Source organism: Aptenodytes patagonicus, chromosome 13 (assembly GCF_965638725.1).
Source record: "Aptenodytes patagonicus chromosome 13, bAptPat1.pri.cur, whole genome shotgun sequence".
NCBI classification, from domain to species: Eukaryota; Metazoa; Chordata; class Aves; order Sphenisciformes; family Spheniscidae; genus Aptenodytes; species Aptenodytes patagonicus.
Window position 1 is genome coordinate 5423814 of NC_134961.1, and position 15472 is coordinate 5439285.

The window sequence follows — 15472 nt, forward strand, 5'->3', positions numbered from 1 at the left end:
TTGCAGAGATACCGGAGAGAAAATGGGAGGAGAACAGAGCCCCAGGTCATCTTTACTACATCCCTGGAAAGGAAACATTTTGTAGAAGGCAGGTCAGTCTTAAGATGAGAAGAGACCATCCTCCCACTTCCAACTTCTGGCGCCACCTTACCTTGCATAATGTCATCGTGCCAACAGTAGGTAAACTGTCCATCATCCCCACACACGTCCAGGCCACCAAGGTAAATTTTATCTGGCTGACAGTCTTTGAGCTCAATGAGCTTCCCTAACCCAGTCAGGAACTCTGTATAGCGATAGGATCCGTGTTCATTTGACAGAATTGCAATTTCATTGTTGCTCTAGGAAATAAGAACACAGGAGTCCCGCACCGAACGCTAAGAGCACTCAATCAGCACGAGTGATTAGGTTATTACCTTCCTAGAAGGGCTTCATGCAGGCACCGATTTTCAGTGCAAGAAACTAAGGAAAAGCAAGGCTACTGCAGGAGCAGGACAAATCTCACAACTGGAGTAGTGGTGCCTGGCCTTCTGTTGAGATGTAACCGTTAAAGGATTAATGCATCTGCACACAACTCACCTGGCCTTCTCCAACGTAGAGCACTGCAATCTTGTGTGTGTCGTAAGAAGGAATTTGATCCAGGAGCTGCACCGATCTTTCAAAAGTCTACAATCAAAACATTGGTCGCATCTTTAAAAAAAAAACTTATCTCCACACACCCGCTGTCCTCCCTAAAACCCCTTCAGGACAATGACAGCACGATGTCAGCACAGATTCCTGACCTTCACTAGTGTCTTCCTTGATGAATGCTGCCCTACTCTGCTCTGCAAGGGCACAGTGCATCATCAGTCCAAGGCGCAGGGCAGTGCTATATGGCATCTGTCACCACACTTTCTTGGTTTTATACTTCAGATGAGATTAATCTGGCAAACTGCACGGGTCAGGTGCACTTGCCATGACAAATTACATCGTACCTTCATTTAAGCTCCAGGCATGAAAAATTATCATGTCTCTTGCTCCGAAGAACATTTTTAGCACAAGGCATCACCTCATCTCACTTAGGCTCCCTACTGCCTGACCACCCGAGCCTACAGTGAGGGGGGACTACCAGCAGGAGGTCTGCGGTGCTCAGTTCACAAGAACCCCATTCCAGCACTACTTCTCCAGGAAGTTTATGACTAATTTCTCATATGACCACAGAAAGCTTCTTGGCCACTCCCAGTTATACGGAGGGCTGACAGGTTTGTCTAGTGACCCTCTGCCAACATCACCTAATGCTCAGTCTTCATCCTGCACTCCTCCTACCAGCAAAAACCAAAACTCCACAAATGATCCCGCCTTCTGGCTAGGATTTTGAAACAGCACCAGCAAAATCTCCCAATATCTCAAATTCAATCCAGAGCCATAAAGTGGGAGCCACCAGGATTGGGGTACAGAAAATCTCCCATCTGTAGCACTGTTGGGAGGAATCACCTTTAAATCACACCATCTGAGCTGGAAATTCATTACTATCATTTACGTTCCAAAAAAGTAATGAGGTCAGAAAAATTAACCACAAGAATTAAATAAAAAAATCCTTGCCTACCTCATTTGGCAACAAAAGGGGCTTGTTGTTTTCATCGCCAAAGAATGGGGAGTGGTACAACTGTAAAAACACAAAGCTAAGGGAGAGAGGGGGAAAAAGTCCTGTTACCATAAAAATTAAGTCAATTTTGATCTGTTGTATGCAAGAACGTTATGTACAGAAGAAAAAGAGGAGCAATTAAAATGCTAACAGAGTATTACTCATCTTCTAGAGACACTTTAAGTGCCTGGACTACCTGCAGTTTGTAATAGACCCCTGTCATAAAAAACAATGGTTATGTCAAACAGCGGCAGCTGCACAAATTCCCCGTTCAAAAGGCAATCTTTACACAGAACGGAGGAGTAGGAATGCACCCCTGCCTCACAGATATGGGGGGTATTTCTAGGCTAGCAGATAAATGATTTTACAGACGTTTGCATTTTACCTGCCCTCAATAAGATGAAGATTGTCTCATAATGCAATTTTGGGCAACTACCAATATCTAAAGTTCAAAAAGCAACTATTATAACCACTTTTCCTTCTTCTTAGAATTTTGCACATATTTCTTGAACTGCAAGACTAGTAATTTATCCTGTTCACAGCAAAATTAACTCTAGGTGACCTGCACTCAAGCCACACGTGCATTTGGACCCTAAACTGGGATAGATTAAGAACATGAGGAAACTATTTATCTATTTCTTTCACCATTTAAGAGACCTGTTTCCTAAATCACAAAGTTAATTTGGTGGTAGTGGGTTCAACATGTCTGTATTAGCTCCTGAAAAAACAGGTAATTAATCTTTCTTTTTAATCAGATACTGTGTTGTAGATCCCACAAAACCAGCAGACCACTTCGAACGAATCCAGCCACGGCTGCAATTCTGAGCTCACCGTTTCTAGCTTCAGATAAGCCCCTCCACCCACCTTGGGTTTATTCCGGGTACTTTCTCAGCATTGGAGGCTGCTGTTCTGCTCTTGAAGGCATCTCTCTCGATCCTTTTTCCCCTCCTTGATGGGGCTGAATCAGAGATGGTGTATCCTCGGGGCCGGTGCCCAGAGGGGGAGCGAGGCGAGGTGACAGGACCGGTGCCATCCAACCCGCCTGACCCAGTCACTCTGGCGTCCTCCCCCTTGCCCAGCCAACTGCCCAGCCCTTCCCCTTCCAGGTTCCCAGACTGGGATTTTGATTTCACTTCTGTGCTCAGCCTCCTTGTTACTTCTCTGCCATTTGCATCTTTGAGGACCTCCTGCAGTGTCTGTAGCTCGGGGGAAGAACTCGACTTGCTGAGCGGCTGGGATGGCTGGAAGGAAAGCTCCTCCAGCGTTCGGCCGTCCTCTGACGGCAGGACTCTCCCGATGGGAATTCCACCCTCCACCAGGTCTTCCGACTTCAGAGATTTTTCTTCTTGGCTGGAGGTTGAGGAGGACTTAAAGAGGGAGAAACAAAGATGAACAGTTTTCCTGATACGCAAAATAAAAGCTGACAACAGTAACGCTCGAGGCACCCCGACACTTCCAGTGAAAGACGAGCAGAAAGGTGCCAAGTACGAAGCAATGCAGATCGAGGACCCTGCATAAAACAGGTGTTTACTCCTGCTGCTCTGCATGCAGTCCCTCACAAGCCATCCAAACTCTCAATCATGACTGCATGTGCATTTTGGCATCATTAGTGAGTTCTTTCAGAGGGTGCCAAGAGGGACTCATCTGAGCACAGACAATTCTCCCACATGCCTAAAGGGCTGTCATACAGGACAGAACTGGTTAACCTGTTTCTTCTTACCCTGCTATAAGACTCCTGAGGTTTACCAAACCTTTCCTCGCTCAGGACTTGTTCAGAACATGAAGTCTCAATGTCCTCGCTCTCTGGAGACTCAGCTGGGGACTCGGTTTCCTTTAGCTCCATTTCCGACGGGCTCCCCTCCTCCAGCACCACCGCTGATTCTATCGAGACACAAGGCAGAAGAACTGAAGTCTGTAGAGAGGCACAGACAGGCAGGCCCCCATCCTCTCCTCTGAAGTACCAGCCTTTTCCCTACGGGATTTCAATGGAAGGCCATATTGAATGAGTGCTCTGGTTCTTTGATTTCTTGTCATGTCAGACTTGCTCCTGGTTCCCCTTTTGTATAGAATAACTGATCACCTTACCCTCACAGCAAAGGGCTGTGTCTGCTTTGGTCAAAGTAAGTGCAGTTGTTTCCAATTGTTACTGATGAACAAGCAGGGGACAGAATGAGGAAATGGGACCTTGTACATCAATGTTCGGTTATCAGGACAGACAGGAACTACAGAGATGTAAGAAAGTACAAGACTAGCATTGAAAGTTCATCATTATCCAGGCAATGAAGACATCGGTTCTATGCAAGTGTGCAAAAAAGTAAGTTTTTCTTGTATTGAAATGCAATGCTCCTGTGCCTTGTAGTGGCCTAGAAGGAGATAAGAAATTTTACTAGGAGCCATTCACTTGCAGTTTGGCAGTTTTCCTAGTATGTCTCAGTAGAAGCAAAACCATTCAGCCCTAGACATATGAAAGGACAAGAGAGCAGGAGTAATACATGCACTGCAGCAATACTGGGAAACCTGCATGTGGCATCTGATAGACAAACGGTTAATGAAACCACACTGACAAAGAAAGCTCCTTGGAAGCCCTGCCTACGGTGGAGGAGGTTATCCCAGCATTTAACGTTGTCTCTACTCCAGGCAGCGACCCTGACCACAGGGATGAGTCTGACCAAAGGCTCCTCTTGGCCTTGCTTTTTTGTCCTGAGGAAAAGGCTGGAGAACAGGAGGCTTCCCATTACGCACACAAGGGACTGGAAGACCAATCTGAAAGGCCAAGATTTGTTTTCCAAAGTAAAATAAAAAAAAAAAATTAGCACACACAAAAAACAAAGAAAATCAGCAAAATTAAAAAAAAAAAAAAAGAAAAAAAAGTATCACTAAAGCAGCTTTTCCTGGATTGATTTCAGCTCGCAGGACCAAAGTTATTTCAAAGAAGCAATTAAGAGTTAGCATTGCACACACATACCTTCTTAAAAAAAAAAAAAAAAAACAAAACAACCAAAACAAACCAAAAAACCCCAAACAACGTGCTGATCTGGTTAGCTGTCCAAGCCAGAACACACCTGCATATATCCAGTGTTTCCAAGCTTCCCTAGCTCTTAAACTACTGCCAAGATTGCTGGTGTTTTTAAATAACGCAAGCACTCACTAATTATTCTTTAGGTGGGAAGAGAACAATATGAGCAGAGAGGAAAAGTACAGAAAAATACTTTACTGCAGCATCTTTGTGTTGCTTTAAGAGGCCTGTGTCAACAACAACCAGCAGCTGAGAATACCCTGCTGCTCTACAGAGAATTTTCCAGTGAAGGAAAGAAGGCAGAAAGACATTTCAGCCCTCTAATTAAAATCACAAAGCATTGCAGATTATCAAAGCAACGCAGGTGTTGTGCTCATAAAGTATGCGATTTGATCTCCACTTCATTTAATTATGAAGTCAATTTTACTGAAGTGGAGAAAGATTTTACACTACTATAGAGCCCCCCCAAAAGCTAGAATTTAGCAGGTTTTCCCCTGAAATATATTTCTTCTTTTTTTATTTAAAAAACTTTTAACCAGCATCTGTTGTAACGCCAAACTTTATATATATATATATCTCAGCTCCTTTTATCTTTTCTGTGTCCAATTCTGACAGATTCCTGTGGGCTGAGTAGCATAGGACTTCATTTCAGGGTAGCTTGTCCTGTAGCATACTATGCCATTCTCAGAAGTGGGAGCTTTTACATTTAGCAGAATACAAAGCCAATTGTAAAATGAAGCTGAAAACAAATAATTCAATTAATCAAGCCACTCAGACATTTGGACAGGTCATTTAACACTGTGCCTCATGACTCACAATCCACCCCAGCTAAAACAAAAGTTGCTTTAAGAAATTTCCTGCACTTGCAAATGTTGGATCTGGCTTGGACTTCTTCATGCTAGTCAAGATCCCATTTGTTGAGAGTAATGAGACTGGGTACAGACAGGAGACATGGAAGGGGAAAATGAAGTATGAGGGATACATTTTCTATGAATCAGAGGTGTTCTTCTATGGCAATACTTTTTTTTTTTTTTCCTTAAAGATATATAAATATACCTGCCCAGGATATGCTCCTGTGCAACTTCCCTTGACAACTGGACTGGTACATGGAAGAGAAAGAGGCCACTGCAAAGGGAAATCAAGTGAGCAGCTACATCAAAAGGAAGGAGAGACTATATGAAAAAAAAAAAAAATTAAAAAGCACAGAGTTTAAAATGTAACCAAGAGCCTATTTTAAAATAAATAAATAAATAAATAAAAACAAAGGAAAGAACAAGCTGGGATAAGCTCACTAGATGCCAAAGGGATACTTTAAGGGTACAAGGTCTCAACATGAATAAGGAGGCATAAACACACTCAAACAATGCAGATTCGAACTGCTCTCTTCGAAGAATGCATCTTTGTGATTTTTAGAAACAGAAAATTCCTTAGTGATATCCTAGCACACGCAGGAAACCAGTCTGAGCTTTTCCTGAGCTACACACATTGGCAAAAGATAATTTTTAAACCCACAGAAGGGTCTGAAGAGTAGAAATACGGATAAAGATTCACACGGTTTTAACCTCTAAAGAGGAAGAACAACATGCATATGACAGTCTGACAGCAAAACTCCTTCAAAACATTCATTCGCCAGCCAGCTCCGGCAAGTCTACTGTAGAAGTTGTGTTAACAGGAATGTGGCCAAAATTATTTTCTCAGACTGCCATAGGAGTGGCATTCAGGTGGGCGCTTCTCTCAACTAATCAGTTCGCACCGACATACCACAAATTCGTAGGAGTCAATAAAAGTGTTCACGGATAAAAATTTAGGTTTTTTTTTTTTAAAAGGTGATAATTTGATTTTGACTCTAATTTTGTGTTTACACATTCTGAAATCCTAAAATCATATCCCGCCCTGTTTAAAACAAACCTGAAAACTAGCATTTTTACCAGATTTCCAAACAATCCATACCATTGCTGCCACCTCCCCAGAAAAGCCTTGTCTGCCGTTACCACTGCTCAGTTTTGATAGTGCTAGCACTGCTGAGAGCCGCCGCGTTAGATGTTGTTCATAAGAGCTCTGAGCAGGGATTACATAAAGCTTTAAAAATTTCAGCTGTTGGTCAACACTAACCTCCCACCATTGACAGCTCTTTCGGAAGTGAACTAGCACCAAAGTAAAGACAGTGAAAAGCCCTGGCCACTATGATAAAATAGCGCCATCGAAAGAAACTCAAGTGATTCAACTGCACCAGTCTGAAGGCTAAAGTCCTTTTAAGAGGTGAATAAATCCGCAGCCAACAGGATTTGCATTCTGCTATCTCATGCTGTAAAAGACAGTGGCAACTAACTGACCCTGGCTGGCAAGGTTTGTAACAGGCCACTCTCCCAGGAACCTAGTGCTCTTAGTGCCCAACACAAACTCCCATGCTGAAGACAAATGGAAATGGAAACGCTGCATGGGGAAGATCCATCCGCATGTGGGGTGCCCAGATCAGCCCTAAACAAGTGGAAGATGGAAAAGATCCATAACTTTGTTCATTTTCATTTGGGAAACAGTTAGCATGAAACACATTACTCCTCTCTTTCTTCTCTTTAAGAAAGAGAGGTACTTTTCCGATGGAACATCAGAAGCAAGGAGGAAGGGAATTTTTCACTGAAAACTTCTAGGGACAAGAACTGATTCCCCTTCTCATTGCTATGCTAACTTTACTGTTCTAGAAGACCTGCAGTAACTTCAACAGACTTTAAACAGGCTAGTGACAGCTATGCTGGACACGCTACTGGCTTGACAACTCTCACCTGTGTTGGAACGCTGGAGAAGCGATGGTTTGGCTGTCCCAGTGGCCAAGCTGGAGGAGGGGACAGAGAGGGATTTATACAGAGCCGTTTCTCGGTGTTCTTTAAAACGCTCTGCAGCCATGAGTGCATTAGAGAGCTCTTGCAGGGGCATATTGTTAATATCTGAAGAAAATGGACTGAGCGGGTTCTCCAGACTCATTAGCCAGCTTGTGTTACCTGGTAAGAGAAAATTAAGGAAGAGTATTAAGTACTCCCAACTCCAGAAGGTTTACAACTCACATCAAAAAAAGCACAAATTGTTTTGGATTTTGCAAGTAAAAATCAAAACGGACCAAGTTCTCAGTTCTCCTGACATCTGGCAGAATCACTTGATTAGTTTCCTATTTTCAGTAAGTAGCTCCCAGTGCTCTGTACTTCACCCCAAGCTCTTCAAAAACCATCCTTGGTAACTCATTACTACAGCAGATTCCCAAAAGGCATCCAAAACACTCAGGTATTTTAATTAACGATACCAGGTCAGTTATTTTCTCATGAAGCAACTTTCAGCTGAAATAGACAATTCCCTGTTAATATTGTGTAACATACCAGTATTCAAGAATTTTGACCCTGAACATGTCACTCCTTCCCTAACAGCAGACACAACTATGCAGCTGCTCTAGCCATAAGCCTCATTCATCTCGAATCCAGCATGGAAAGCTAAAACACAGCACAGGCAGATTTTCAAGAAAGACCACAGAGCAGCGTAAAAATGGGAACTGCAAAGTAGGGTTGATATTATCTGGCTCTATTTCTGTAACAGTACTTAATATACAAATTTAAGTCCTTGCTTCAATCTTTTTACAGGTCTTTTGAAGATTTAAAGCACTAAAGAATGATTTCAAGGAATCAAGAATCAGACATATTAGTTTCAAGAGGCAGTAAGCAATAAAAAGATCCATTTGCAACTAAATATGGATTTTTCTTCTTCATCCAGGCTCTGGTTTCTTAGCAAGTCAAAAGAGCTCACGCCACATTCAGGTAAAGATACCTGTGGGTCTGCGCACTAGGATTTCTGCCCATCCCTGTGTCAGCAGCGGGACATATGCAGCTAAGTTTGCTTTTTCTTTCTGCAGAGGTGTCTGTGGAGCAGGATTAGTCTTCTCCGATCGAGATGCAGGAGCAGGAGGACTCTGTGTCCCTTGGGAAGCCGAGCCACTGGGGAAATGGGAGGCTGAGCTGTCTAAGGCACCAACACGTAAGGCATGACCACCTAGCACAACAGACACAAAACAGAAGGGAGAGCCATGCTTAGTTAGCACTAAAAATATCTCAGAAATACTGTGTCTTTTAAGCTCCTCTAGCAGCTGCGCTCACAATATTGGGAACGTAAGAGAACTTTACCTTCAATGCGTTTCTTATAAACCATGAGGTTAGATAAACATAGGTGAGATTCTCACTGCAGGTGCTCACCACTTAACCAATCACCAAAGCTTTCCTGCAAGGAGAGCCAAGCAGGAGGAGCACCACCACTCCTGAGGCCAACAGCTGCTGCCACCTGCCCACTATTAAATACCAGACAGGTCCACGTTCTCAAATTAGTTTAGACAGAGGTCTCTTTGGTCGGCACTTGGACACTTAAGACTGCGACATGGACGCAGAAATGGCAGTAAGACTCCAGGATAGGAATTTACCAGACATGGATCGGACTCTGTTGCGAGAGCTTCTGCAAACCTGCTGCCCAGCTTGAGATTCCAGTTTTGCTGGAGCTTCTTTAGTTTGTCTCACTTGCAAAACAGGGTCTGAGCTGTGGCAAAAAAAAAAAAAAAAAAGACGATATTGAGAGAGGAATCAGTCATGCTGGACAAATAAGACATTCCTCTTCTGGTAAGTGGAAAACCTAAAAAGATGCACTGTAACAGTGGTTTAAGTGACTCCGTTAGGTGTAAATTTCTAGAAATGGGAGCAAAATTTACCTTGACTCTGTGCTGCTTTGGAGATCTCCAGAGTCTAGGCCAAGCAGGGACCTTGTCCCTGTTCCAACACTTGTAGTGATGGTCACCAGCTTGTTACCAACCAGCCACGTCTTTGTCCTTCCTCCAGCCAACAGAAACTCACCCACAGGAGACCTAGAAACACATTTGTGATGAACGCAGCTCTCAGGCTGCCGAGCACAGAGCCTACACAGGTGGCTTATTTCATGTAACTACGTAGGAGGTACTGCCAGCTTTCCTTCTTCATACAGCATTTTTAACGTACCCCCCCGGTCATCAACATACACGTTATCCAACAGCATAAGGGATGAGCTGAATTTAATATCGATTGGTAGTAGTACTACTGGACAGACATTACAGAGCAGTCCAGTTCAATCCCGGACACACATCACAGAGCAGAAGGGAACGAGCCTTGTCTGAGCTATGTGTCTCCTTCTGGGAAGGGCTAGCAAGAAAAGTAAATGCCCTCCATTTGAAGCCACCTGGCACGACACTCCGTTCTGTAGCAAAGACTGCGATTATCCAGCAAGGACATGGAGCAAAGCACTGCTCACAGACAGCATGCCTTCAAGGCATCTCCTTCTGGACAGTTCAAGGCTGAGGCAAAGGCTGGTTGGCTCCAATGGCCTTCTCTCATCTAACGTATTTAGCCAAACCAGATTTTATCTGCAAGGAATGGCTTCAGAGCCTGGGCCTGCCAGAATCTCAAATGTGTCACGGTAATTTTCCACTAATAAAGTAAAATATGAACTTCAAACAAAAACATCTCTCCCATGGTCACCGACTGACCCCTACCTCTTAGGCACCGCAGTGAAGTTTGAAAAGACGTATCGAGCCATCATATCCAGACAGGTCTCAGTGAGTTCCAGGTGGAGATTTTTTAAGTTGTCATCAGCCTGAGCCACTGAATTTTCATCTGCAGAGCCCAGGCTTGAGCTAGTGATGGATGTTTGTATCCGACTAAAAGAGAATGTTTCCAACTGACAGATCACATTGCAAAATGCTTGTCCCTGTCACCCGAAAGACAGTGTGATGCAGAACAACCTGCGATACATGCATGTGCCAGATCAGAGAGGTGGCCAGACATCAAACCCAGGACATAATAAAAATATTTTTGGATCAGCCTCATGTTGTGCTTTTAGATCGTCATTGCAGAAAGTGTATTTTATCTTGAGAGACTGAGAAACATTTAAATGTCCTTCAACTGACTAGGTCAGGCCAGCGCTCCCTGACATTGAGTGGCCCATGGGCAAGCGCACCAAGCAAATAGTGAGTGGCAGCACCATGCTTTCAGTTTGCTAATCTATAGTGAGGGCAAGCGTCCCGTGACCTGCACAGTTTCCCAGGCAACATGTTGCCCATGAGCCATAAATCGGGGCACTCTAGACTTAGCTTTATAATCCTGTGCTTTGCTTTTTTCTCTGTTGCATCCTTTTCGTATATTGATTTTTTTTCCTCCAAATTCAATAGCTATGTAAAACCTAATTTAACTTGAAATAGAAAAAAAATTGCACTCTGAACAGGAAATTGGCACAAGAATAGAGAGCAACTCTGCCTTCAAATCAGCCAAGTTAGCAATGCAATTTAAAACAATTGGAATAACAGGCTGGATTGCTTTATAAAGACGACTCTTTATGCCATCATAATACAAACTAAGCTGAGGTACAGCCAAATTTTTTACAACGTGGCAACTTCTTTGGCATCATTAAGGGTAATTATCTGAACTTCTAGTTGCTACCATTTACATATAAATACAAGCGACGAAAATCACCTAATAGATTAATGGGGAGTATCAGAGAATGAAGCGCCAGAATTGTATTCACAATTCAGTCACTTCAGTGTCTTTCCCCCAAATACCACATAGTTGTAGTCAAAAATAAAAACACAGAAAATAAAGTTCCATTGACAGCGATCCTTACAGATTAAGGCACAGATCTTCAGGTTCAGATTTTTAAACCAACATGTTATAGACAGCAGTTTAACACTCAAGGGAAGTGATCCAGAAATAAGTTTTAAAAACTAGCATAAATTGTTTCATCTTTCATGCCAGCAAATCAATGTCTGCAATCAAAACTTGTTTTCTGTAGTCGTGAAAGCAAGAGCTTCATATGGGCTGAGCATACATTTCACTGCTCTACGGAAAGACAAATTAAGGTTTTCACGGCATCGTACTTTAGACCAGAATACTTCCGTCAGCTCCCTTTGCCTCAAAGAACAAATCCTGAACCGAGGCCAGAACTATTCCTCATAGTTTGGGACGAGGGCCTGTACATAAGTTTGCAGAGTACCAAAAGCCTCTCCTGGGGCAAGTCACTGCTTAGAAGGCTGAAGTTTTGGTGAGTTTTAACCAGGACTCTCACTTGCACAGAATGCAACCTTTTTCCTTTTTTTTTTTTTTTTTGGTGTTTGTTTGTTTGTTTTTCCCCCCTTCACCATCTTTACTTTGAAAATAGAAATTTTTGTTGCTAAAGCATCAGAGAATAGGGCAAAGTAACCACACACAACATGGGGTGTGATGTGACAACCCAATAGCCGCCGTTGGGAAGCCATGGGATATCCACGGTACTTTCCCAAAACCTTTGACTGTGGCTACGGCCAGTCTTCTATTGCGTAACAAAGTCATGCAAGCATCCCACATGCAAATCCACCCTGCTTCCACCCACCCTTGCGAGTAAAATTTCCAAGTGCTGAGTTGCTCTTGGATTCTCCCCATTTAAAGTGCCTCTACCTGCGGACCACATGTTCAGACACACTGATGCTGCGGGATCGGAAGGCATCAACTGCAGAGGATTCTTTCAGCTCTTTCACTGGAGGAGAGTTATTCAAGCCTTGCTTTGCATTTTTGGCTAGTCTTAAACTACTAGGTGGAGAAGCACCAAGCCCCAAAAGAGGTCACAGGAAGGGAGGAAATCATTGTAGGGATGTAGGTTGAAAGGTCACAGGTCACAGGGTCAATATTGGGGGATCCCGGAGGGTGATGTAAAATAAAACAAATGCCAAAAAAGGAAAACAAAAATTAAAACGTACTAACAAGCAGAGCTGAAAGCATTAAAAAGACAAACCACATTTTGAAAACAAGATTTTAAATGTGCTACAAAACAAATGAAATTAGTACAAGTTAAAACAAAAAACTGATTGGAATGATATAGTTGGAATACTGCGCTGATAAGCAAAGGCAAGAGCACCTGAATGCTAATTTGGCACAAATTTCTCAAGTCTGAGAAGTTTTGTGCAGTTCAGCCACCTCTTGTGTCGCCCCAGCTCACCCCTTCAGTACGGCTAAAAACCTGACTACTTCCACAGAGACCAGATCCTAAAATGCTTTACCAATACCAGGTAGCAGCACTTTTTTCTAAGAGACACAGGAATATATCAGCCGTCCCTACCTCTGTTAGGCCTGGCCCAAATCTGAGCTTCTACCCTGAATCACAAACACACCCAGGGCCAGTCAGAGGTGCCCCTTAGCTCAGCTCGAGACACGGGGGGAGACTCAGCCCATCTATACGAGACTGATCCTTCTCACACTGCACAGACGGAAGGGCAAGAAGACAAACATCCTCTTGGCTGCTGCTGACTGCGTGACGCTTTTCTGTCAAACAAGCTATCTTACTTCTGGTGGCTCGAGGTAACCCACTTTCAACTGGAACAGAAAGGAAGATAAGCCTTTACGCTGACAGGTGTAAACCACATGTGGGAGATGACAGCAATTAACATCTAAGAGGCACTTCAGTGAGTCACAGCTGAGATGCATGCCTGGCTCAGTACTAATTTGGACCTAACAGTTGGTCCAGCAGTTCACATCCCCATATATAAAATGCAGATACTAATTTAACCCTTCCGGCTCCTTCTAAACATGATTTATTTGCTATCTTCCTTTCAGTGAATTACTACATTTCAGATAGCCACCTGGAGGGATCAGAATTTATTTGTCTTTCTCCTCCCAACAACCTCTGACAGCTCACTTTTGGCCACAACTGGAGGTGTGACTGCAGAGAGCACAGGCCCATACTTTGAGATCATCGCCTACACCAACATCATGCCCTTCAGCAGCCTGGGGAACCATTGGGATCTTGACCTCTTGGAGCACCCAGCATCTCAGCTAGGGCACAGAAATGCTTATTCTTTGGTCTTAAGGAGTGAAAACCAAGCACACAAGCTTCTCAAGCAAGGACACGGATATCTGCTCGAAGCTATTTCCTCTCTCACTTGGCCAGAATCCAAGCCCAGACAGACTGGGAGGCAGTGGCATCCTGCCATTCTGGTGTTTCGGGTTGCTGCCTGAGTACAGCCCACACTCCTTAGCAGAGATTTCTGTGGAAAGTGATCCAGCAGCCTTAGCAAAAGCCTTTAGATACAGTAGTATTCCAACCTGGTAGAATTTAACAGGTTTTTGGAAAAAAAGATTAGTTGAAATTCTAATTTGAGAGACGAGTGGCAAAAGGCTTCTCTTCCAAGTTTCTGAATGAAAGAGGAGGAGATGGGAGAGATGAAACACAAAACAGGGTTTACAGCTATAGCATTAGGGCAGGGATGGTGTTTCTTCATTGCAAGATACTCATTGAGCCTTGCAGTTAAAGTAGAGGCACTTTCCCCAGGGTTCATATGCCACTGTATGCTTACTGCACATTAACACTGAAGCAAGTTAAGTGAACCAATTTAGGTAAGCCCTGAAGGTAAAAGGATGTTAGAGAAACCCTGAATGGAGTATTCTCCTATCCCAGCAAACGTTACTTTGAAAGACTGTTGGCAAGATACGTTCTGACTTCTAAAGACATTAGGCTTTGCTTAAAACTGACATAATGGCTTCAAAAGTCAAAAAAAGGATCAGGCCATCCAGATACACAGAAGGCAGCTGTCTGCCACCCAGTCTACACTGACTTGACAGATAACGCTATGGAAAAACACAGCATTAGCTCTCTCAATTTATACAGGTTGCTAATCACAAAAATTTCTCTGGCAATCATTTAAATAGTCGTTACAGATCAATTATCAAAAGGAGTTAACACTATCAATATGAAGATGGTATTCTATTACTTGTGGTATTATCCTTCTCTGTTACTTCTGGTAGCATTGTACTGACACATATCAACCTGAAAGAACTGCTGATTTTCAAAAATTAACAACAGAAAGCCCCACACCTTACTGCAAAGGCTTACAGAACAGCCAAGTGATGCCCTCATATGTACTATGAGACTGTCAGCTTGGTTTGATTCCAGCTTCTTAACAACCTAAGTTTGTCTTTTACCAATCCCCTGACCTAAAGAGGTTTACTTTGCTTGCTTAAATGCACTGTCAGATTTTGGATAACTAGAGCCTCCTTCAGAAAAACACAGGGAAGGGTGTGAGCACTAGAACAGGGAACACAAGACCCTGCTGGAGTCAAATATAATTTACCTTTTTGGCCTCTCATTCAGGCTTGTACTGCGAGCCCTGAAACTGTCCTTCTCAGGCGTGTCATCAAAGGAAAGGAGGACATTCGAGCGCAAACCCTGCCAATTGAGACAAACAGATAACAGGCTGAATGGCTAGGACCTGCAGCTGAAAGACTGCAATCACGGGACAATGCACAAGAATTCGCAGCCAGTTTCGAGAAAGATATTGACAAGAAAAGGAGAATTTTTCTAGCTTCAAACAGAACCTTTAAACTCCTCAAACCGGTTTTTAAGTCATTTTTATTATGTACTGTTTGATTCAGTAGCGTCCATTACCTTTGTAATATAGGGGACAAAGTCCTTTCGGAAGGGAAGGCGACACCGAATGAACCACATAGCTATCACGTGATGGGCCAGGCAAACGATGTACTGGTTAAACCTAAAACAGCAAAAGGATCTCCACAGAGTTTAATGCTGCATTATGATGCCCTTCCAGAACTGAACAGAAGGACTTTTCAATCTGAGAAACAGAACTGTTCCTTTACCTACTGGTAAGTATAAAGAAAAAAACCTCAAAAGTTCTGTTCCAGAAAAACAGGTATTTTGTCAAGGGTGGATATGTCCCCTCTTCAGAAAAAGCCTGGAGATACCAGAATGAGCAATATCCTATGAATAACCTTGACCCAAGTACTACAAAAAAAGCATGTCTCATT

At 43.2% G+C, this 15472-nt stretch overlaps 1 protein-coding gene across 7 annotated transcripts in view; it reads right to left on the minus strand.

The window, feature by feature from the left end:
• Nucleotides 1–15472, minus strand: part of TSC2 (TSC complex subunit 2) — a 35195-nt gene that overhangs the window by 4760 nt on the left and 14963 nt on the right. For 2 of the 7 annotated variants that reach the window (XM_076351405.1, XM_076351398.1), the window contains 14 exons: nt 15096–15198; nt 14782–14876; nt 12116–12247; nt 10183–10347; nt 9370–9522; nt 9088–9200; nt 8445–8666; nt 7418–7633; nt 5694–5762; nt 3342–3502; nt 2486–2988; nt 1583–1658; nt 577–663; nt 152–338 (listed from right to left, as the gene is read on the minus strand). In XM_076351405.1, coding sequence (XP_076207520.1) covers nt 152–338; nt 577–663; nt 1583–1658; nt 2486–2988; nt 3342–3502; nt 5694–5762; nt 7418–7633; nt 8445–8666; nt 9088–9200; nt 9370–9522; nt 10183–10347; nt 12116–12247; nt 14782–14876; nt 15096–15198 — 2282 coding nt within the window. The remainder of the gene's footprint in view (nt 1–151; nt 339–576; nt 664–1582; nt 1659–2485; nt 2989–3341; nt 3503–5693; nt 5763–7417; nt 7634–8444; nt 8667–9087; nt 9201–9369; nt 9523–10182; nt 10348–12115; nt 12248–14781; nt 14877–15095; nt 15199–15472) is intronic. The other 5 variants (XM_076351399.1, XM_076351402.1, XM_076351401.1 and 2 more) reach the window with 5 other exon arrangements.